Raw genomic sequence first — 18,017 nt, 5'->3', positions numbered from 1 at the left:
ATAGAAACTTTAATCCTGAAGGATAGTGAACTGTTTTCACATACACGGTTTCTATACATAAAGAAATTTTATGGACAAAGATATAACTACCTTTGCAGGGAGTTTTAGCAAACTGTTAAATCATAGATGATTAGGGTTGGAAGAGACCTCAGGAGGTCATCTAGTCCAACCCTTGCTCAAAGCAGGACCAACCCCAGCTAAATCATCCCAGCCAGGGCTTTGTTAAACTGTGGATACTAACACTGTACAGTACTGACAGGAAACAAAGTATAATATAGTATCCAATTAGTATTGCATGGGACTTTTTCATGACAGGATGTAGATGCCCAAATTGAAATTTAAACAGAGCACTAGAAATAACTCTCCTGTTCATTTTAAAGAGCTATCGGGTCTAAAATCTCATCTGAAAGATGTCAGTTGCAGCAGTACAGTGTCCTGTAGCACTATTTTTGGGCATTGGTTGAATACCGAGTCATAGGCAAGAATGATTCCTTTTGAATGGCCAACACTTAAACTCTCCTTAGAGCCATATATATTTATCCTTTTTAGCTTTTGATATGCAGCAGGATCCTGGAACGAAGTGTGACCACAGCAGGCCATCTGCTTGAAGATTTATATATTTCTGTCTGCTTCTGTTTTTGTTTTAGTAGATACATCTCTTGTTCTGATTCTTTTATTATACAAAAATCTCAGCAGATAATACAGTGCCTGAAAAACTCTGTCATAATTTTTGGGAGGTATTGGTGTAGTCGGGAATTGGTTAGAATTAATTTTGTTCTTCTGTTGAACTTCAGGAAAGATCGCAAAATGGCTCTCATCCAGTTGGGCACGGTGGAAGAAGCAATCCAGGCTCTCATTGAGCTTCATAATCATGACCTTGGGGAAAACCATCACCTCAGAGTTTCTTTCTCCAAATCTACAATCTGACTTTTCTGTGAACTTTCCTATTAAGACTGCACCACAGTTTCAGTAAAACCTTCAGACAGAGACTGAAACAGCTAAGACCAACTCTTGCCTCTTAAAAAATGAAACTCATGCTGAGTTTGATGTTCCTGTGTATTCGTGTACACAGTAAAGAATCAAGGGATGATCTTTCCATTTGTTTTCTGCCAGTAATGTGGTCATAGGTTTAATATTCCTCCAGAAACAGTTTCTTCTATGGAATTAATCTTTAACAACAATATTTATAGTCAAATTCCCTCCTTTTGAATTATATTTCAGGAACACCCTTTTAGTTTTTGTTCCAAATTAGCCTTACACAACATTTCCAAACCTCTTTAAAATTCAAAGAATGCTTCAGATTAAATACTAAATCTACACCTCTACGGATTAAACACTAATTTGAATGAGAAAGGGTGCTTGAGTTTCTCATTGAAAAGCAAGCTTATACAATGAATATCTATTGAACAATATTTATTTTTATTGAATGGTATATCCATATTTTGGCTGATATTTCTGAATAGCTTATGCATTTTTTTAAAATCTGCGATTGTTTGTGGGGGTGAAATTATTGGAGGAAAGGCAGTGCCTTGTCTCTCCCTGGAGTAAAGTAAAATCAAAATAAGTGAGATCTTTTGAAATGTGGTATCATTGACACTTGTAGCTAGGAATAGAATTATGGAATGAAAGCTTCAGATTTTGGGATTTTTTACTATGAAATGATGTTGTGTAATATGACTTTGGAGCAATTGAAAGGAGAAAATAGTCCTGATTTCACACAGTTTTTAACATTTCTTTTCAGAAAAAAATGTTTACAGTCTTAAGGAAAATATTCAGGTCTATCATATGGTTTGACAAATTTTTAAAGAGTTATTTTTGGTAAGGTCGTCTTTAGAAAATAAAATAAATTAACCTCAAGGGTTTTTTGTACCACTATAATCTCTAATACTTAAATCAGAATTACTGTGTATTTACTTAATTTCTTATTACGTGCCTTATTATGTGCTTATGATACAATAGCTTAGAGTTTTATCTAAAGTATCTTGAAAACTGTATTGTGGGCTTGGTGAGAGATTTTTTTTCTTGGTCTATTAGTTTTTAAGTGTTTTCATTGTGATTTTTAAAATGTTTTTTCAATAAGTAATAGTCTGAATTCAAATTTTTGGTGCTTTGGCGTAGAGATGGGGAGGTGGGAAGGAGGATCACTCAGTGCACATCCTGTAGGCCTCTTCAAATTTACCTGGTTACAGTTGGCTGACACCAATATTTGGCTGTAAAAAATTAATTCCAGTTTCTGGATCTTATCTAATGTTTCATAATATTTCGTCTCAGGATTCCTTTTTTCCCCTCAGTACTGAGTTTACAGTACTAAAAGGTTGACTTGCTTTCCTTCATAAATATCATTACTTCAATACTGAATGTCCACTTCTGTTTGGAGAGCAAGTTGAGATGCAATTCTTATTATTTTTGTTGAATGTAGGTATAAATTTTAAAGTTATTTCTGTGATTGTATTACACAATGTTAAGTTTTTTATAAAAAGAACTTCTGAAAAGGATATTTATGTCCGCAGAAATTTGATCGAGTTTTTAAAGAGAGATTTCTCTCAAACATAAATGGTTGTTTATTTCTGCTTTTGTAACTGCTATGAAAGTAGAAAAGATGTAAAGTTTTTCTGCTGTAATGGTCTGTGGCACTCATTCATCTTGGTTTTTCATTAAATCTATATTTTCTTTCCCTAACCCAGTTGAGGATTGTCAGACAGGGACAATTCTGAAAATTTATAGATCCACACTTATAGGACGGGGGTGGTCTCCATAGCAAAAACTGAGTAACCATCCTGACACAGAAGTTAGATACATTATGTTTCAAAAATTTCTGTTGAATGATAGGATAAGGAACAGGATATTGACTTGGCTTCCTAAGTTATATAGCTTTTTATGTAGTACAGTAGACTGATCAGAATGATGAAGTTGGCAAAACTCTATACATTTTATTGTAATATATAAACATTCTTTGACAGCAGGTATGTCTATCTAGATAGATGTGTATATTGCGTAGGAGGTGTGCACAATATGAGTAAATATCGTCAAATATATTTATTACTGAAAGATTTAAAGAGACGAGGGAGAAGTATGAAGGGTAATTTTTGGCATTTGTGATCATCTCTCTTGCCACCTTCAAGTAGTTGATCCCACGTGGGAAAACTTCAAGCCAGTTTCTTCATAATTCACAAAAATGTGTGGGATTCCTTTGTTCCACAACATTATCTTAAAATAAAACACTTCATTAGGTTGATTTTTCTAGTAGAATCTAGCACCCTTCATTTGCCGATAGGCCCTTCTTCAGCAAGGTATTTAACACATCTTACATCACAAGTAGTTTCACTGATGTCAGTGGGACTATTCATAGGGCTTTCAGGCACGTGCACCTTGCTGATTTGGGGCCATAATGAATATGCCTCCTTACTGCATTTGTTGATGACATCTACATAATTTATTAAAACATTGCCCATGTAACTTGGCCAACACTGGGGGTCTTTTTGTTTTTGTTTTTTATAAAGAATTGCTGCTACAAGGGAAAGGAATTATACTGGAGATGAATGTAATTGAAGCCAGGAAAAGCAACCTTTTAAGTTTGAGTATTAGTATTGGCATGTATAATATTGAGTGGCGTGCGTGAGTATACTGTGTGTATAATATGCTATGTGTGTATACAAATACGCACATGACATGCATGTTAATTTATTGACCCTATAACAGAAGGTGGGAATGCTTGAACTAATCTGAAAAGATGAGGGATTTTTGGTGTGGTATTAAAAATGGAAGAACATGTTTGATTTGTTAACTTTAAAAATGTAGCTATGCTTAGTATATGGCTAAAGTCAGTTCTGGACTATTTGCGGTTTGAATTGTAGAGGCCTACAGCTTATATGTTGGCACAGATTTCTGATGTTTTGTTTGTTTAAAAGAAAAAATCTGGGGGGGGGGGTGGATATTTCTAATCTTCTGTGTGCTTTTGTTTTGTCATACATTTATCCTGTATTTTCAGTAGTTCATTTTTGCTATTGATCTGTAGTGTGTTATCCCTATCAACTTATTTTTAGGTTTGTGTACTTGTTAAGGATTATGTCTCTGTGGGAGGACTCTTTTACATGAGGTGCAGACATATCACAGATTTCAAAAATAGCAGTACATTTTAATTTGTTTGCTTTTAAATTGAGAGTTCTGGTTAAAGCTCTATCAAATAAAATTTGTTTCCTTGTATATTTCAAAACAAACAAAAATAGTCCCTCACTTAGTAAGATATTTCTTTAAGGAGAGATCAGGCCAAAATGGAGAAATTTACCTACACAGCTAAATCCTTAATTTGACAAGGAGCAGCTCTAGGGTTGCCAATTTTGGTTGGACGTATTCCTGGAGGTTTCATCACATGATATACTTTTTAATTAAAGATTAATCTTGAATTCCTGGAGACTCCAGGACAATCCTGAAAGGTTGGCACCTTAAGTAGCTCTGTGTAGGCAGACCGCTTGCATAGAGGCAGAGTTCCTTGCATGATCAAGGCTTATGAGAGATTGTGATCTTTAAAATATAGACTCTTCATTACAAGTTAATTTAAATCCCAAAATTGTAATGCAGAATATTCAAATTTATTTTTATTGGTCAGATCCTGAATACAAGTACCAAAAACGTTCAGATGCAGAATTTTGTTTTTCCATTTTGGCTTAAGCACAAAGAAATTTTAATAAGTGAAGGCCATACTGCAGGGACTAACCAGAACAGAACTTCTCCGCCAGTGGTGTTATGCTCCGAGTGCTGAGAGCATGTTTTCTGCCAGTCCACATATTTTGTAAATTAGCTGAACCTCACAGAAACTTCTGAAACTTTTAAAGTTTTTAAATTTTTATGCTTTTTCTTAATTTGACTTGTACGTTTGCCCCCTCAGTAGCACTATTCCTTGTGCACTGTTACACTGAGACCCATTCTTTGCCTACATGTTGAAAAAGGTCACCTTCTAAGAAGAGTTTCCTACCTGGCATTTCCTGTTCTTCAGATTGAAAACATCTGTTTGTGTGCAGAAGTAAATACTTGCTGCAGCTGGAAAAGGTATACCGCTTTGGAGTTTGTATGATCAGTAAGTCCATTCCCTCTGCTACACATTTAATTAGGCAGAAGGAAGTGTGGACCTTTCTTCTAAGAGTCTCTGAGACTTGCTATTTTATCTTCTAGTATTCCTACTAATATGTACTGCTATTTTTTTAAACTAGAAAAAAAGAAAGTGCAACTGCATTTAAAGCCATTTTTGTTTGCCTTTACCTTTTGTCTTGGTCTGTTGTTAACGAGAGCAAAACTGCCAGACTTAAAATATTTTACTATTGTGCTGAAACAAAGCATTTGAGATTGCACAGGGCTTTTTCTTTAAATGAACTTTAACTCCTATTGTAGTTTAAAGATCTGTGTGTTATATACAAGACTGTTCTCAATCTTTTTTCAGAGCAAATTGTAACCATTAGGAATTGTGAATTATTTCAGAATAATTGAAAATTTCCAAAATTCTTAATTTCAGGTTTTACGGAGGAAAAAACCAAAATGGGACCAAAGTTTATGTGCCTTCAGTAGTCTTAATTGAAGTTTTTTTTTCTTATCTATTTCAGTCTTAAGTGGAATCAATACTCTTGTTTTCAGGAAAATGTGTATTTATATAGTTAAAAATGAATGTTGTCCCACTGATCATCCATACATGCAATTAATTGCAACTGTTTCAATAAGGTTTCAGTTATCCCTCTGCCTTTACCATTGCAATATTTATTGTACTGCAGTATGCAGGAATCCAAAAATCTACTTGTGGTGGTGATGACAGCTTGTACCTGGGGAAGTCCCTGAGGAATGGGGATGCTTGTGTAGCTGAAAGCCCTTGATAATAGCATAGGTGAAGGAAAGTTTGTACCTTAGCAAGCTAATATCAGCACCGCAAACAGTTTTTCAGTTCTTGGATCTCTGCACGGTGTGGTACTAGTGGAAGTCTAATCACCTACATATTTATGATTAGTCTTTTTAACCACATTCAAATTCTTTTTGGCATGTTACTCAGTTTCTGCAGAAGTTCATCCCAGACCCACAGCAGCACAAGTCATAAAAGTTGCTGACCAAGCAAATTCTTGCATCAGAATGTCACCTCATTGCTCTGACCAAAGACTGTCTGTTCTGGTTTTACTGAGACATTTTGTGAAAACTTGTCTTTTCTCTCAAGCTCCTCTCTGAAACAAGACCCAGTGCAAAGTGACCTTTTATTTGAATCTACTATTGGTGAATGGACCACTTAGTGGAAAATGGGATTTTAATGTGAACCAAATGGTGTGGGATAAGGCAAGTGGTTAATGGACTATTTTTAGTACTGTATTCAAGAAAAAATAGCTCGGAGTCACTGACATTCGCTCATTTTACACAATCTGTTCAAAAAGGTCCCTTTTTCAGCTTGTAAGAATGTTCATCTAACACAAGAAAATGCTGTAAATATTTGTAACAACTTTTTTTACCTGGCAAAAAAGGTTTTTGGGAACAAGTTAAAGTATAAAATGGTTTTTATATAAACATCAATTGTCTTGTATATTTTGATATGCAACAGTACCAGCTTTCATTTGTAAAGCAGCTTGTGGCATTGGAGGGAAAGGATTCCATGTCTGTTGAGATGACTTATGTTATAAATGCAAAGAAGATGAAATATTAAAAAACCTATTTTCTAACTGCGTAGTGCATGGTTAATTTGAACTTGTGTACATACAGTATATTCCATTTCTTTTAAGTTTGTGTATTTGCTGATTATTACTTGAGTATCTATACTTAACTCTTTTCCTAACAACTCTAGTTGTTGTAGCATGCCTTTTAATAAATGTCATTACATCTGTGCTCTCTTAAATTTTTCTGCGTTCTTGTCTATTGCTTTGGATTTCCCCTTGTCTTTTAATTGTAAAGCTAATGTCTTATTTTCATTTTTTTTTCTTTTTTTCCATAGCCTATTTTGGCCATCTAAACTTAACCTGTTTATTTAAAAAGTATTTAATGGGATCAGTGCGTGTTTTCAAAGAGAGCATACTTATTCTATAGGAACATTGTGACATTTACACAGAAGAGGGGTGGAAAGCACCCTGTTTCCAATAGACTGGAAAAGCACGTTGTAACTCAGAATGGGTGCTGTATTTGGGGGCTGCTTCATTACATGAGAGAGAGAGGGAGAGAAAATCAACCCTAAGGGCACCTTGAGGGAAATGCTTGGTGGTGTCTTGGGCCATGTCTAAGCAATAGGCACGAAGTGGCAAAGGTACGGTGCCATATGCTGCTGTAGCAGCATAGTGTAGATGTTTCCTACACCAACAGAAGGGGTTTTTTCGTCGTTGATCTTGACATCTGCCAGTGGTGGTAGCCGCATCAGTGGAAGCATTCTTCCATTGACCTAGCCATATCTTTACCTGGGGTTAGGTCAGCATAGCAACAGCCCTGAGGGGTGTGAATTTTTTACACCCTTAGGGGCTGTAGCTATGCCGACCTAACTGTTAAGGGTAGACCAGGCCTTGGACTCCCTTATACCTACTTTCACGCACTTAGTGATAAGAGTGACCATGTTGGTGTAACTTACATGGCAAGGTTCCAAATTGTGTAACTTTAGGTATTGTATTAGGTGGCCTGCTTTAACTTATTCCTTTCTAAATCCTCCTGTTAGTTCCTTTTCTCACTGTGCTTCTCCCTGCTAGCCCCTCAGTGTGTGTTACGCTTGCATTAGACTCACTCTGACACAGGCTGAATTCAGAGATGATGTGTAAGGGTTTGTCTACACAGGGAAGTTAGTGTAGAAGAGGTAGGGTGTGAACTCAAAGCACAAAAGCTATTGTGAAATAACGTCCCACATGGACACTCTTATTGCACACTAAAAGGGGCTTTGTGCAGTTTGTTAATCCTTAACCATTAAAAAACCCACTCTTAGTGCAGAATAAGTGTCTAAACAGGGTATTAGTGCAAAATAGCTATTCAGCAATTGCTATTCCAAGCTAGCTATTCTGGACTTTTTCCCTATGTGGACAAGCCCTAAATTACACATTGGTAATTGGGCGTGAGTTTAAGTAGACACCAAAGTAAGGGGAAGTCTAGGGCAGTGCATTTCCCTTTTCTGTACTAAAAGGAATACTTGTCTAGTCTGGTGAGTGCTCAGCCTGTTTGTCTATTTTAACCACTGAGTCTAAGCAAGCAAGTGTAGTCGTCTAATTTTAAATCAATTATAAAGTGTCACTAAAATACCACTACAAATATCAGACATCTAGTGCTAAGAGGACATATGGCAGTAGTAGTGATGTCTAATGTAAGTAATGCTAACAGAAAAGGAGGACTTGTGGCACCTTAGAGACTAACAAATTTATTTGAGCATAAGCTTTCCTGAGCTACAGCTCACTAACAGTGATTCCTGATACATTGTATGCTGTCCCCCAGGGTGACAATCTAACTAATTCAGCTCGAGGTGTGTTGCATTTCTAGAGTAAAATGCTTCTTGACCAGTGGGTAGACTTAACGAAGCTCATGTAACTCTTAATTTTGTATGCAGCCCTTAGATGCTACAGTCATGAGCCCTTTGGAAAAAGTACTGATTCTGGAGGACTAGTAGCCAGCCTTCACGTTTTTTACTAGGGCTGCAAGACATTCTGCTACCATTCCTACTCCCCCCTCAAAAACCCTTGATCCTTGTCCACCAAGATAGCACTCCCATCACGATTGCACTTCCCACAATATAGTCACAGAAAGGAATAGTACACTTTCTTTCCCTAAGTTATAGGGTAGCCATGTGTTCCTGAAAATTAGGAATATCCCTGCTGATAAACAAGGAAGCCTGTCCTTGGTATCACTGTGATTTTTCAGTGGGTTTTGTAAATAACAGTAAACTGGGCAGTCACGGCTTGTACACTTACCAACTGGTGTGTGAACATGTGTGCCTCAGGGACCACCACCAGGATTGTCATAATGTAACGTTACCGCACGGCTCTCCACAAAGTTCCCCGGCGAGCACCACCCTTAGTCACCCCTCTCCAACACAGATCTACAAGGAGTTGGAGACTGAACTGTGCTCCATGTGGCAAGCCTACCGGTAGCTCAATTGCACCACCATATACAGGCAGCTACTGACCCAGGCTGAGCACCAGAAGTGTGGGTACAAGCCACTTTCTACACACCAGAGGTGAGCACTGGGATGGGGAATCAAGGCCTGAAAGTTTTTATGTAATGGAATAAACAAGTGTGGAAAAGAGTGGGAGTGAGAGCAGCGTGGAAGGAGAGAGAGAAGGTTAAAGTAAACAAGAGGAGTGAGCAGCCTCTTTTCTGTCCCTTCCCCAAGCTGCCAGACATCCTGTGCACACCTCCCCAGCTCTCGTTAAAACCATTACCTAGCAACTCCCTCTGAGAAATGTCCAGATTTTCACCTAGAAGTTTCTAGGGGTGTATTGCACTTCCCTGGAGTGAAATGCTTCTTCACCAGCAGGTAGACTTAACTAATCTCATGTAACTCTTCTTATTATAACAGGTAACTCATCTTTACTTTCAAACATAAATAGTGTATGACTGTTAAACTATTGTGAACATTTGCAGCTACTCAAGTGTTGGAAGGATCTTTTGCATACAAATTCATTAGTTGTAGCTAGGGCTTTTGGACCGTTGTTCTCCTGATGTGCCTTCAAGCCCTGAGTGCCTCATCATTTATCAGAGTTATTTATCGGAATGTTTCAGATAACTATATGCTGTAGGAGCTACTGCAGTGGATGGAGTTTTGAGAGTGTGTAGTACAATGCAGTGGGGTGGGTAAACTTGCTGAAGTCCATTCTTCCCAATCAAATCAAGATCTTCCAATGAGGACAGTGTAGCCTGCACCACATTAGCAAGACTTTCACAGCCCCTATGTCAGCTCCTAATCATTAGACTAATTTGTGGTTTATTCTGTTAGTATTTGAGAGCTTCGCATAAGAGCCAGCCTCTTCAACATCCTACAAAACAATTGTTACGTTCCCCAGCCCCAGCTTAAAGCGCTCGTCCACCACAACTGCACTAGGCCAATTTAACAGTGCAGAGCAATGTTATGGACCTGGTTAGGACAGAGGACAGGAATTGAATACTGTATCCCGCTGAAATTGAGGGAGGAATTTAGGTCAGCAGATTGTAATTTACCTGAGTTGGAATTGGGACAGGACTCAGAGTGGGGAGGGGTATTGCCCATGCAGCAGAATATTTGGTGGGGCAATTGGTTTAAGGATTTAATAGTCAGTGTTAAGTTCATGGATACAGGCCCTGCTTATATAGCTGCCTTGGGACCAAATAAATAAATCCTTGTTTCTCTTAGTATTGTAATGGTTTCCTTCCATTACAAAGCTTTCATTGGTGAAAGGCAGCACTGGCTGAATTGGGCCAAGGAGGGCAGTAAATGTAAAGTAAGGGTTTCTAAAAGGAAATTAGAATACTAAGGGACCCACCCCCTCCTAGGAGGGGGATCTGTCTTCAGTGGGCACTGTCATAATTGGGCAATGGCTTTCTGTATTTCTTTCCCCATTGTTACTGGTTTGTAAGGCATGTGTGGTAACGAATGTGCCGCCCTTTGCTTCTGACCTGTTCTATGATCAGACAAGTTAAAAACCAGTGTCTGAGACAATACCCTGCTCCATTGTTGTACGTGTACATTTATTAGAGCCACTGAATTGAGTTTGATGGTGAAAGTGAATTGTAAAATAGCTTCTGTTTCTCATTAAACCCTGAATTATCTACAAGAACTGGGGAAGTAAAGATTGGAAGTACTTTATGATACATAATGCAACATCCACAGGCCCCAATCAAGATTGAGGTTCCACTGCGCCTGCGTGCACGCACAAAAAATCCCTGCCCTTAGGAGCGTGTCTACGCTGCAAGTGAAGGTGTGATGATAGCATGAGTAGGCAAACCCGAGCTGGTTTAGTTAGGCTTGGAAGAATTTGATTTTTTTTTAAATAATTTTGACAGCAATCAGTGTTTGCTTTGAAGCATCTTTTGTATTTTATCTGTTTAAATTTCACAACTGGGTAAAATTATGGGAGTGTCAATTATTTAATGACCGTGAAATGCTGAGATTCAGAAAGTTAAAGCTTTATCACCATTAAAATACAAATTGTAAACATCCCGTGTCAAGATATACACAGTCAATATCCTTAAATCAACTTGTACGTTTTCAAGCCGCGTTTTTCTTTGCCTGTCTAAATTTCTGTCGTCATTGATGGAAATATTTTTAATCTGTTTTGTGCTTGTATAGTGAAATGGATGTTTACCAACATTTACCAATAAAAATCTAATCCTTCCAAGACTACCTTTAGTCTAGCTAGCGCAAACAGGCGTATTTGTGCTCGCTTTAATGTGGCTAGCACATGTGGTGATGCTAGTGTAGACATGGTGGCATGGGCTTCAGCACAGGCTAACAAACTGAGTATGCACCCAGGAATCTCAGCAGGCTTGTACTCTGGTTGCTACCTTGTGCCACCATGACTTCACTGCTACTGTTAGCCGTGCTAGGTCAATTAAAGCTAGTATGGGTTTTCCTACCTATGCTACAATCACACCTTTGTTTGCAGTGTAGCTATACACAAAGAGTTTAGTCTGATGAAGCCAGTTCTGGTCAAATGTATGTGTTTTTTTATTTGAAAATGTAGACATGCTTGATGAGTAACGCCTTATCTATTAGGGTTCCACAGGTTCAAAGCTCCCTAAGCCTTATGATGATAACCTCTCTAGGTCTGCACTTTGTGGTAAAGCATGCCTAAGTTGATTATATTCTATGTATATTGGGCTTGGGCTTGCTGTGGTACAGAATAGATTCTTCTGGTGTCTAGACAGTAGAAGAGTTAGCTAATGGGAAGAACCTCCCTTTTCATGGTCCATCATCTGAGGATAATAGAACCAATATGTTCCCAGGTAGCTCTGAGAGAGTAGAATGCCGTTTCAGCAGACTAACGGGATTTAGCCAGGGTTTCAGTACCAGAAGGGTGAATTGCAGCTTCAGTGCATGGCCTGCCTTCATCGTGTTTCTGGCTGAAATCTGAAAACCTACCACTTGGAATTCAATTCACACTTTTATGAAGTATTAATCTCTTAATTCTGAAAGGACTCTGAACGCGAGAACAGTGCTTCAGTCTCTTGAATTAGTCTTCCTCTGCTCCCCTGTTGTGGATAGACCCTGCTTGTTACTAGGGATCTGCAGAGGTCATTTCAAAGGTTTATTTACCAGTAAAAAGAATTTTCCAAATATGTTGTCTACAGTTCCAAACTAACCCTCCCAACTGCTATTTTTATCTTCTGCCCATCTTACCTCACTTGTGAGGAAGAGGAACTGAGGAACATTTAGACAAAAGTCTTATATTCCAGCTTCTAGTGAGAGTAGCATGTGTGGTGTTCCCCAATGAATTTGCTATTTAAAAAGTGATACAGCTCAGAAAGCAAGGTGCATCTCTCCTACAGTGTGTCTCCGTAGAAACAATATATTTGGAGAACTCCACTTATGGGTAAGTACATTTATCTTCTTGGGTGTGCACAAAACTTCCATGACACAGGAACAGTTTTAAAACTTTTTTTGCTGAGATCTCCTGTGAAAAATATTTCACTATCTCGGTAATCACATCACCCCAAAAAGCCATTTTTACTCAGATTCATGCTTATAAATTTTGAAAGAAGAGGACTACTTGGTGGTGGTGCCCTTTAAAACATGATTTAGTGGATTAAGCACCCAGATCTTGGAGCCAGGCATTCTTGAGTGCCTTGCTATTGTCAGTCTTAACATACTGCATTTATAGCACTTCACAAACACTAGTTTAGTAGACAAGTATTATTGTCCCCTTTTTAAAGGTAGAGGAATGGAGATTTATTTTTAAATAGGAATTCTCTGGCCACAGTAAAGTGTAATTTCTTAAAGTTGTCTTGGAACTAACCTAGAGTAGTTGTTTTTTTTAACATTTCCCTCTAGCAAGAGCTGTAAATACCACCTGCAAGATATGCGAAAAGCAATGCTACAGCATCTAATGTGAGGCTTGTCTAAACAGTGGGGTAATGTGCTCTATGGGGGTGGGTATTTCTAAAGTGCACTAATGTTCTGTACATTAATTGGTCAGTGTAGACTGTGCTGGTGCTGTTTAAAAAAGCACTGTGTTAAAGCACACTTGGGAACCTTTAGTGCACACCGGTAGGATCTACACACAACAATGTGCAACACAGGTGTGCGCTTTCGAAATCACACCTCTGTAGAGCACATTACTCCACAGCTAGCTTGTAGATAAGAATCTCCCTAAACTTTTTTTTTTTTTAGCCACCTTAAGCATGGTCACTGGGAGCCTTTTGGTAAAACATTTTTTACTTAAGGATCAGTTTAGGGTGTGTAGGGGGAAATGGTAACCACAAGCCCTAAGTGGGGAAGATAGGAACTTATCAAAGAACCCATATTTACATCACTTGCTGGTTCTCAGCATTTCTAACTAGCTTTCCTTTTATCAGCAAACTCCTGTCTACGGTCAAGCCCTTAACAGGAGTTTGAGTATCGGAGGCCACAACGGAGTCTCTAGCAAAATGTCATCCCATCTATGCAAAGTTGTACATAGCTGCTTCCCCTGTAATCGTCTCCTTTCGAAACACTTTCTAAATGATGCAATTAAGGTTCCTAATTTAACTTGTAAGCTATGAAAGTAGCTCTGCTGTTTGAGTGTGCAGCGGATTCTAAAATACTCTCCCTTGAAGTTCTTATCCCAGTATGCCAGTTATCTTACTGATGTATTAAGGCAGGAATATTAAGGAAGTAATGGAAATTGGCATCCTTGTGGTCAAAGCCTAGTGACATTATACATCTGTGTGGAAATGTTCCCTCTATTCGCGTTTTCTCAATGTGAGTAGGTGGTTTTAATGCATCTTCTGTGACAGTCCATTTGCATTGAAGTCTTGGGTTCCCGCCCAACCCCCTGAAAGACTGTAAAAAGAACGAAGAGCAGCTGGGCACCTAATTCCCATTTGTGCATCAGAAATCTTCCCTTCCATGTCCAGAGCTGTTCTGACTTATCTCCCAGTTCCTGCAAATTCACCCAAGCTCCTGTCTCAGTCTTGAGTGTTCAGTGCCCACCTCTCAGATCAGTCTAAAAGGATAAAAATAGACAAAGGGAGAAATTCTAGGAAGGAGAAGCTGCTGCACTTCATTTCTCGTTTAGCAAACAAAATGCAGATGACGACTTTGCACATTGTCTCAGTTTCAGGATTAACTACTTTTTTGACTCCTACCCATTGTCTTCCTCAAGGGCATCCGCTTAAGATTTCAGGCTCCCAGTCATCAGCACTCTCAAGGGAGAGACCTGTGTGTGTTTCCCTCCAGACCAGGGTTTAGACTTGTTGTCCCTCTGCACCTGTGATTTCCCCAGCAGGTCTGACCAGGGTTCAACACCTCTGGTTAATCTTCCTCCAGGGGTGCAACCAGCCTTCACAAAACATTTATTCTTGGTGTAAAAGCATTAGGGAGAAAACATATACAAACAAAAGTTCCTTTATGCATTTATTCTATTTTTTAAGTATCAACCAGGATTACACCTTCTCACCTTTATTAATTGTTAATGTTTCTTGCACAATTATTAAATACAGCTCTGATAGTGGTAGAATTAGAGAGAGAGAACAAAACAAACCGTGTAAAAGGCCCTCCACCTATGTTTTCAATATGATGCAACAATGACTACACAGTAAATTATTTCTGAAAAGTTTGGCACCAGCATCAGGTATTTAGCAATGAACATCCTGTTCTGCCCTGGGATATTTCAACCACTTAACTTCCTTTATAGACAAACTGAAAAATAGCTAATAGGTTTGTATGAAATTTGTTGAATACTCTAGAAGTAATGGGCCTGGTTCTGAATAATGTTGACTCCCATTGAGTTAGATGGGAGCACCTTGCAGGATCTGGGCCCCCAGTCTGGATAACTGTATTGCTAAACCTAAATGTACCTAGATCCCTGTTTAAATGACTCCATGTCCAGCACACGGCATGTTTCCCTTCAGCCTAATTTTGCTTTAGAGATTTTTCTAGTTTCTCCTTAAAAAGAAATGGGGTGTGTTATCTAATATATCTTGTACAGCCACATCAGATTGCAAAAAGCTCATCACTTTAAAAGAGTCTTAACTGTGACTGAAGTACCACTTAAAATATACTATCAAAAAGAAACCACCATTGTGACAATATGACATGCAGCAGGATTTAGCAAGGAGTGAAGGGGTATCCCAGATCCACCACTGGTGAAAGTGGGAGCAGATCCATTGGCTCAATGGACTTGAACCCATTTACACCAGCAGTGGATCTGGCCTATACAAAGCGAATCTTATTTGAAAGGTGACAAAAGCAGAAGGAAACCATGAAAGCATGAGTTGGCATAATGAAAGTGAGGACCGCTGTCCTTGTTTCAAGAAGATCACAAGGTTATCAAATAGTACATGTCCATTTGGCAGCAATGCAGAGTGATTGTGCACGGCTTAGATACAGGTCTTCTTAATGAGGCAGCTCAAAGACATAAAGGGTTGGATAGTAGATGCTTATTGTTTGCTGCTGCGGTCTAGTACTACTACGGCTTCCATTGCTCAATCTAGTTACATCTTTGATTAATGACCGGTTAAAGCATCTAGGCTTCACTTGTCCATCATTTGATCCATTGACCTTCACAAATTTAGCTACCTGACTGGCCCTACCTCACCAAGATGGGTCTCTACTTTTCTTAATTAGCCTGGCCTTTTTTCTGGCCTAAAGCCTATTTTCTTGCACAAGGTGATTAATCTCTCAATGTCCCCTTCTAATACCTTTTCTGGAGTTTTGAGGATTCATTCATGTTTGTATAGTGATGTGAGGGTGGTCAGTAAAACAGTGTTTGTACAAATGAGAACCAGGCCCATGTAAGTAACAGTAGGCCTGAGCTTCCAAGCCTTGAAGTTTGGGAGAGATTCTGATCTATAGTTTTGGTTCAAGTCAATGTGTAATTCAAAGATCTTCAGAAAAAGCAAAACTAATCTGTCCTATTTTTCTCCCTCTCTCTGAAAATGTATGTTTTAAAAGAATGGCATTCATCAAGTAGTTGCACAAGGAGGGTAGGAATCAATGCCTCAGCTCCATCTCTTATGCATCCAAGAACATATGTAATTCTCCTTGGTCATATGATGAAGTTAATATTGGCTGAAAATCCTTCCATACATCTAGTAGTTAGCCAAATCTAAACTTTTTTTCTCCCCCACAATGTTTGTCTCTGAATCAGTTGTTTCGCTATGGACTGTCAGTCACAGCAAAATCATTTTCACATCATTCTTCCTTCTTGCACCCAACCACATCACCCGCCCTGGGAGTGTGGTAGCACCTTTCCCCAAGGCAGGGCCCATAAGGAACGAGCAGTGCTATGAGACTGTCTTTAGCATATTTTCTAGAATGTTCATCTTGTTGGAAGGTGCCAGAGAGCGGCAGTTTTCCAGGGTTTCTGCTGGTTCTTCAACTTTTTCAGAACCAAATAGAAACTTACCTTGACAAGTGAAATTCCACCACTGGAGGGAGGGTCCCACTTTTGTGGCTGTGTCTATAACTGAACCTATGTATAGAACATGCCTAATAAAAGAGAGACAAGGTGGGTGAGATATCTTTTATTGGACCAACTTCTATTGGTGAGAGAGACATGCTTTCGAGCTTATATGGAGCTCTCCTTCAGATCTGGGAAACTCTTGAAGAGCTCCGTGTAAGCTCGAATGCTTGTCTCTCACCAACAGAAGTTGGTCCAATAAAAGATATTACCTCACCCACCTTGTCTCTCTAATATCCTAGGACCAGAACGGTTACACCAACACTGCATATAATAAAAGAGAAGCTTCCTCTTGATGCCTATTATGGAAGCAAATAAAAAACACAGTGTAACTTTTCTGCCTGTACAGTCGCAAATCAAAGCTAGGCTGGAAAACTTTAAAATATTTCCGAAGTCTTTTTCTTTAATATTTCATATTTTAAACCTTCTCTAAAACATCCTACTGCAAATATCAGAGCCCCTAGGTGCACAGATACGAAAAAACTAACCATTTTTACCAGGATACACCATACATGTGTTGCAAAGTATGCCATGATCTATGTATAATGGATATATTTATATATATTTCTACACTGAAATGTTTGATCATATGTATTATAAATCTAATAAATTCTAAATTAATATGTATTATAAATTAATCTATTTTGCATTCATTCTGAGCATGGTGAAAATAGTGAGTTCAGCCTGAATTGGCTGATCTAGACCTCAAATGTCAAATGAGCCCCACGTTTTTGAGCAAAGCACTACACATTTTGCCCATTAATACTGATAGCTTTCCCTTTTGGCCCTCTCCTGGGACCATTTTGTTTGGTCCCTACCTTTCAGCCTAGACCATACTCACCTGGTGGGAGGAGGCAAGTACTGGAAAAATATTTATATATGTGAATCTGCAAAGGCCAATGATTCTGCCATTAAACAATTGTGTATTTTAGAGAAGCTTTATTGAGGGCACAAGAACAAACCATCCTGATGTGCAGAAAACAGCAAATATGGCAGGCGACCAGCTTGGCTTAACAGAGAAATCTTCAGTGAGTTTAAACCCAAAAAGGAAGCTTACAAGAAATGCAAACTTGGACAGATGACTGGGGAGGAGTATAAAAATATTGTTCGCATGCAGGGGTGTAATCAGGAAGGCCAAAGCACAATTGGAGTTGCAGCTAGCAAGGGATGTGAAGGGCAACAAGAAGGGTTTCTACAGGTATGTTAGCAACAAGAAGGTAGTCGCAGAAAGTGTGGGACCCTTACTGAATGGGGGAGGCAACCTAGTGACAGTGTGGAAAAAGCTGAAGTACTCGATGCTTTTTTTGCCTCGATCTTCACAGACAAGGTCAGCTCCCAGACTGCTGCACTGGGCAGCACAATATGTGGAGGAGGTGAGCAGCCCTCAGTGGTGAAAGAACAGGTTCAGGACTATTTAGAAGAGTTGGACATGCACAAGTCCATGGAGCCGGAGGCAACGCA

General features: G+C 38.9%; 1 protein-coding gene across 3 annotated transcripts in view; it reads left to right on the top strand.

Annotated features, from left to right (window-relative positions):
• The window catches only part of PTBP3 (polypyrimidine tract binding protein 3), a 125,466-nt gene extending 118,783 nt beyond the window's left edge, over window positions 1-6,683 (top strand). For all 3 annotated transcript variants that reach the window (XM_037902137.2, XM_037902138.2, XM_037902139.2), the window contains one exon: window positions 795-6,683. In XM_037902137.2, the coding sequence (XP_037758065.2) occupies window positions 795-927 (133 nt within the window). In that variant the 3' untranslated portion in view covers window positions 928-6,683. The remainder of the gene's footprint in view (window positions 1-794) is intronic.
• Window positions 6,684-18,017: the final 11,334 nt, after the last annotated feature.

This window comes from Chelonia mydas, chromosome 5 (assembly GCF_015237465.2).
Source record: "Chelonia mydas isolate rCheMyd1 chromosome 5, rCheMyd1.pri.v2, whole genome shotgun sequence".
Lineage (NCBI taxonomy): Eukaryota > Metazoa > Chordata > Testudines > Cheloniidae > Chelonia > Chelonia mydas.
The sequence above is the reverse complement of the archived record's forward strand: the minus strand, read 5'-3'. Positions and strand labels throughout refer to the sequence as shown.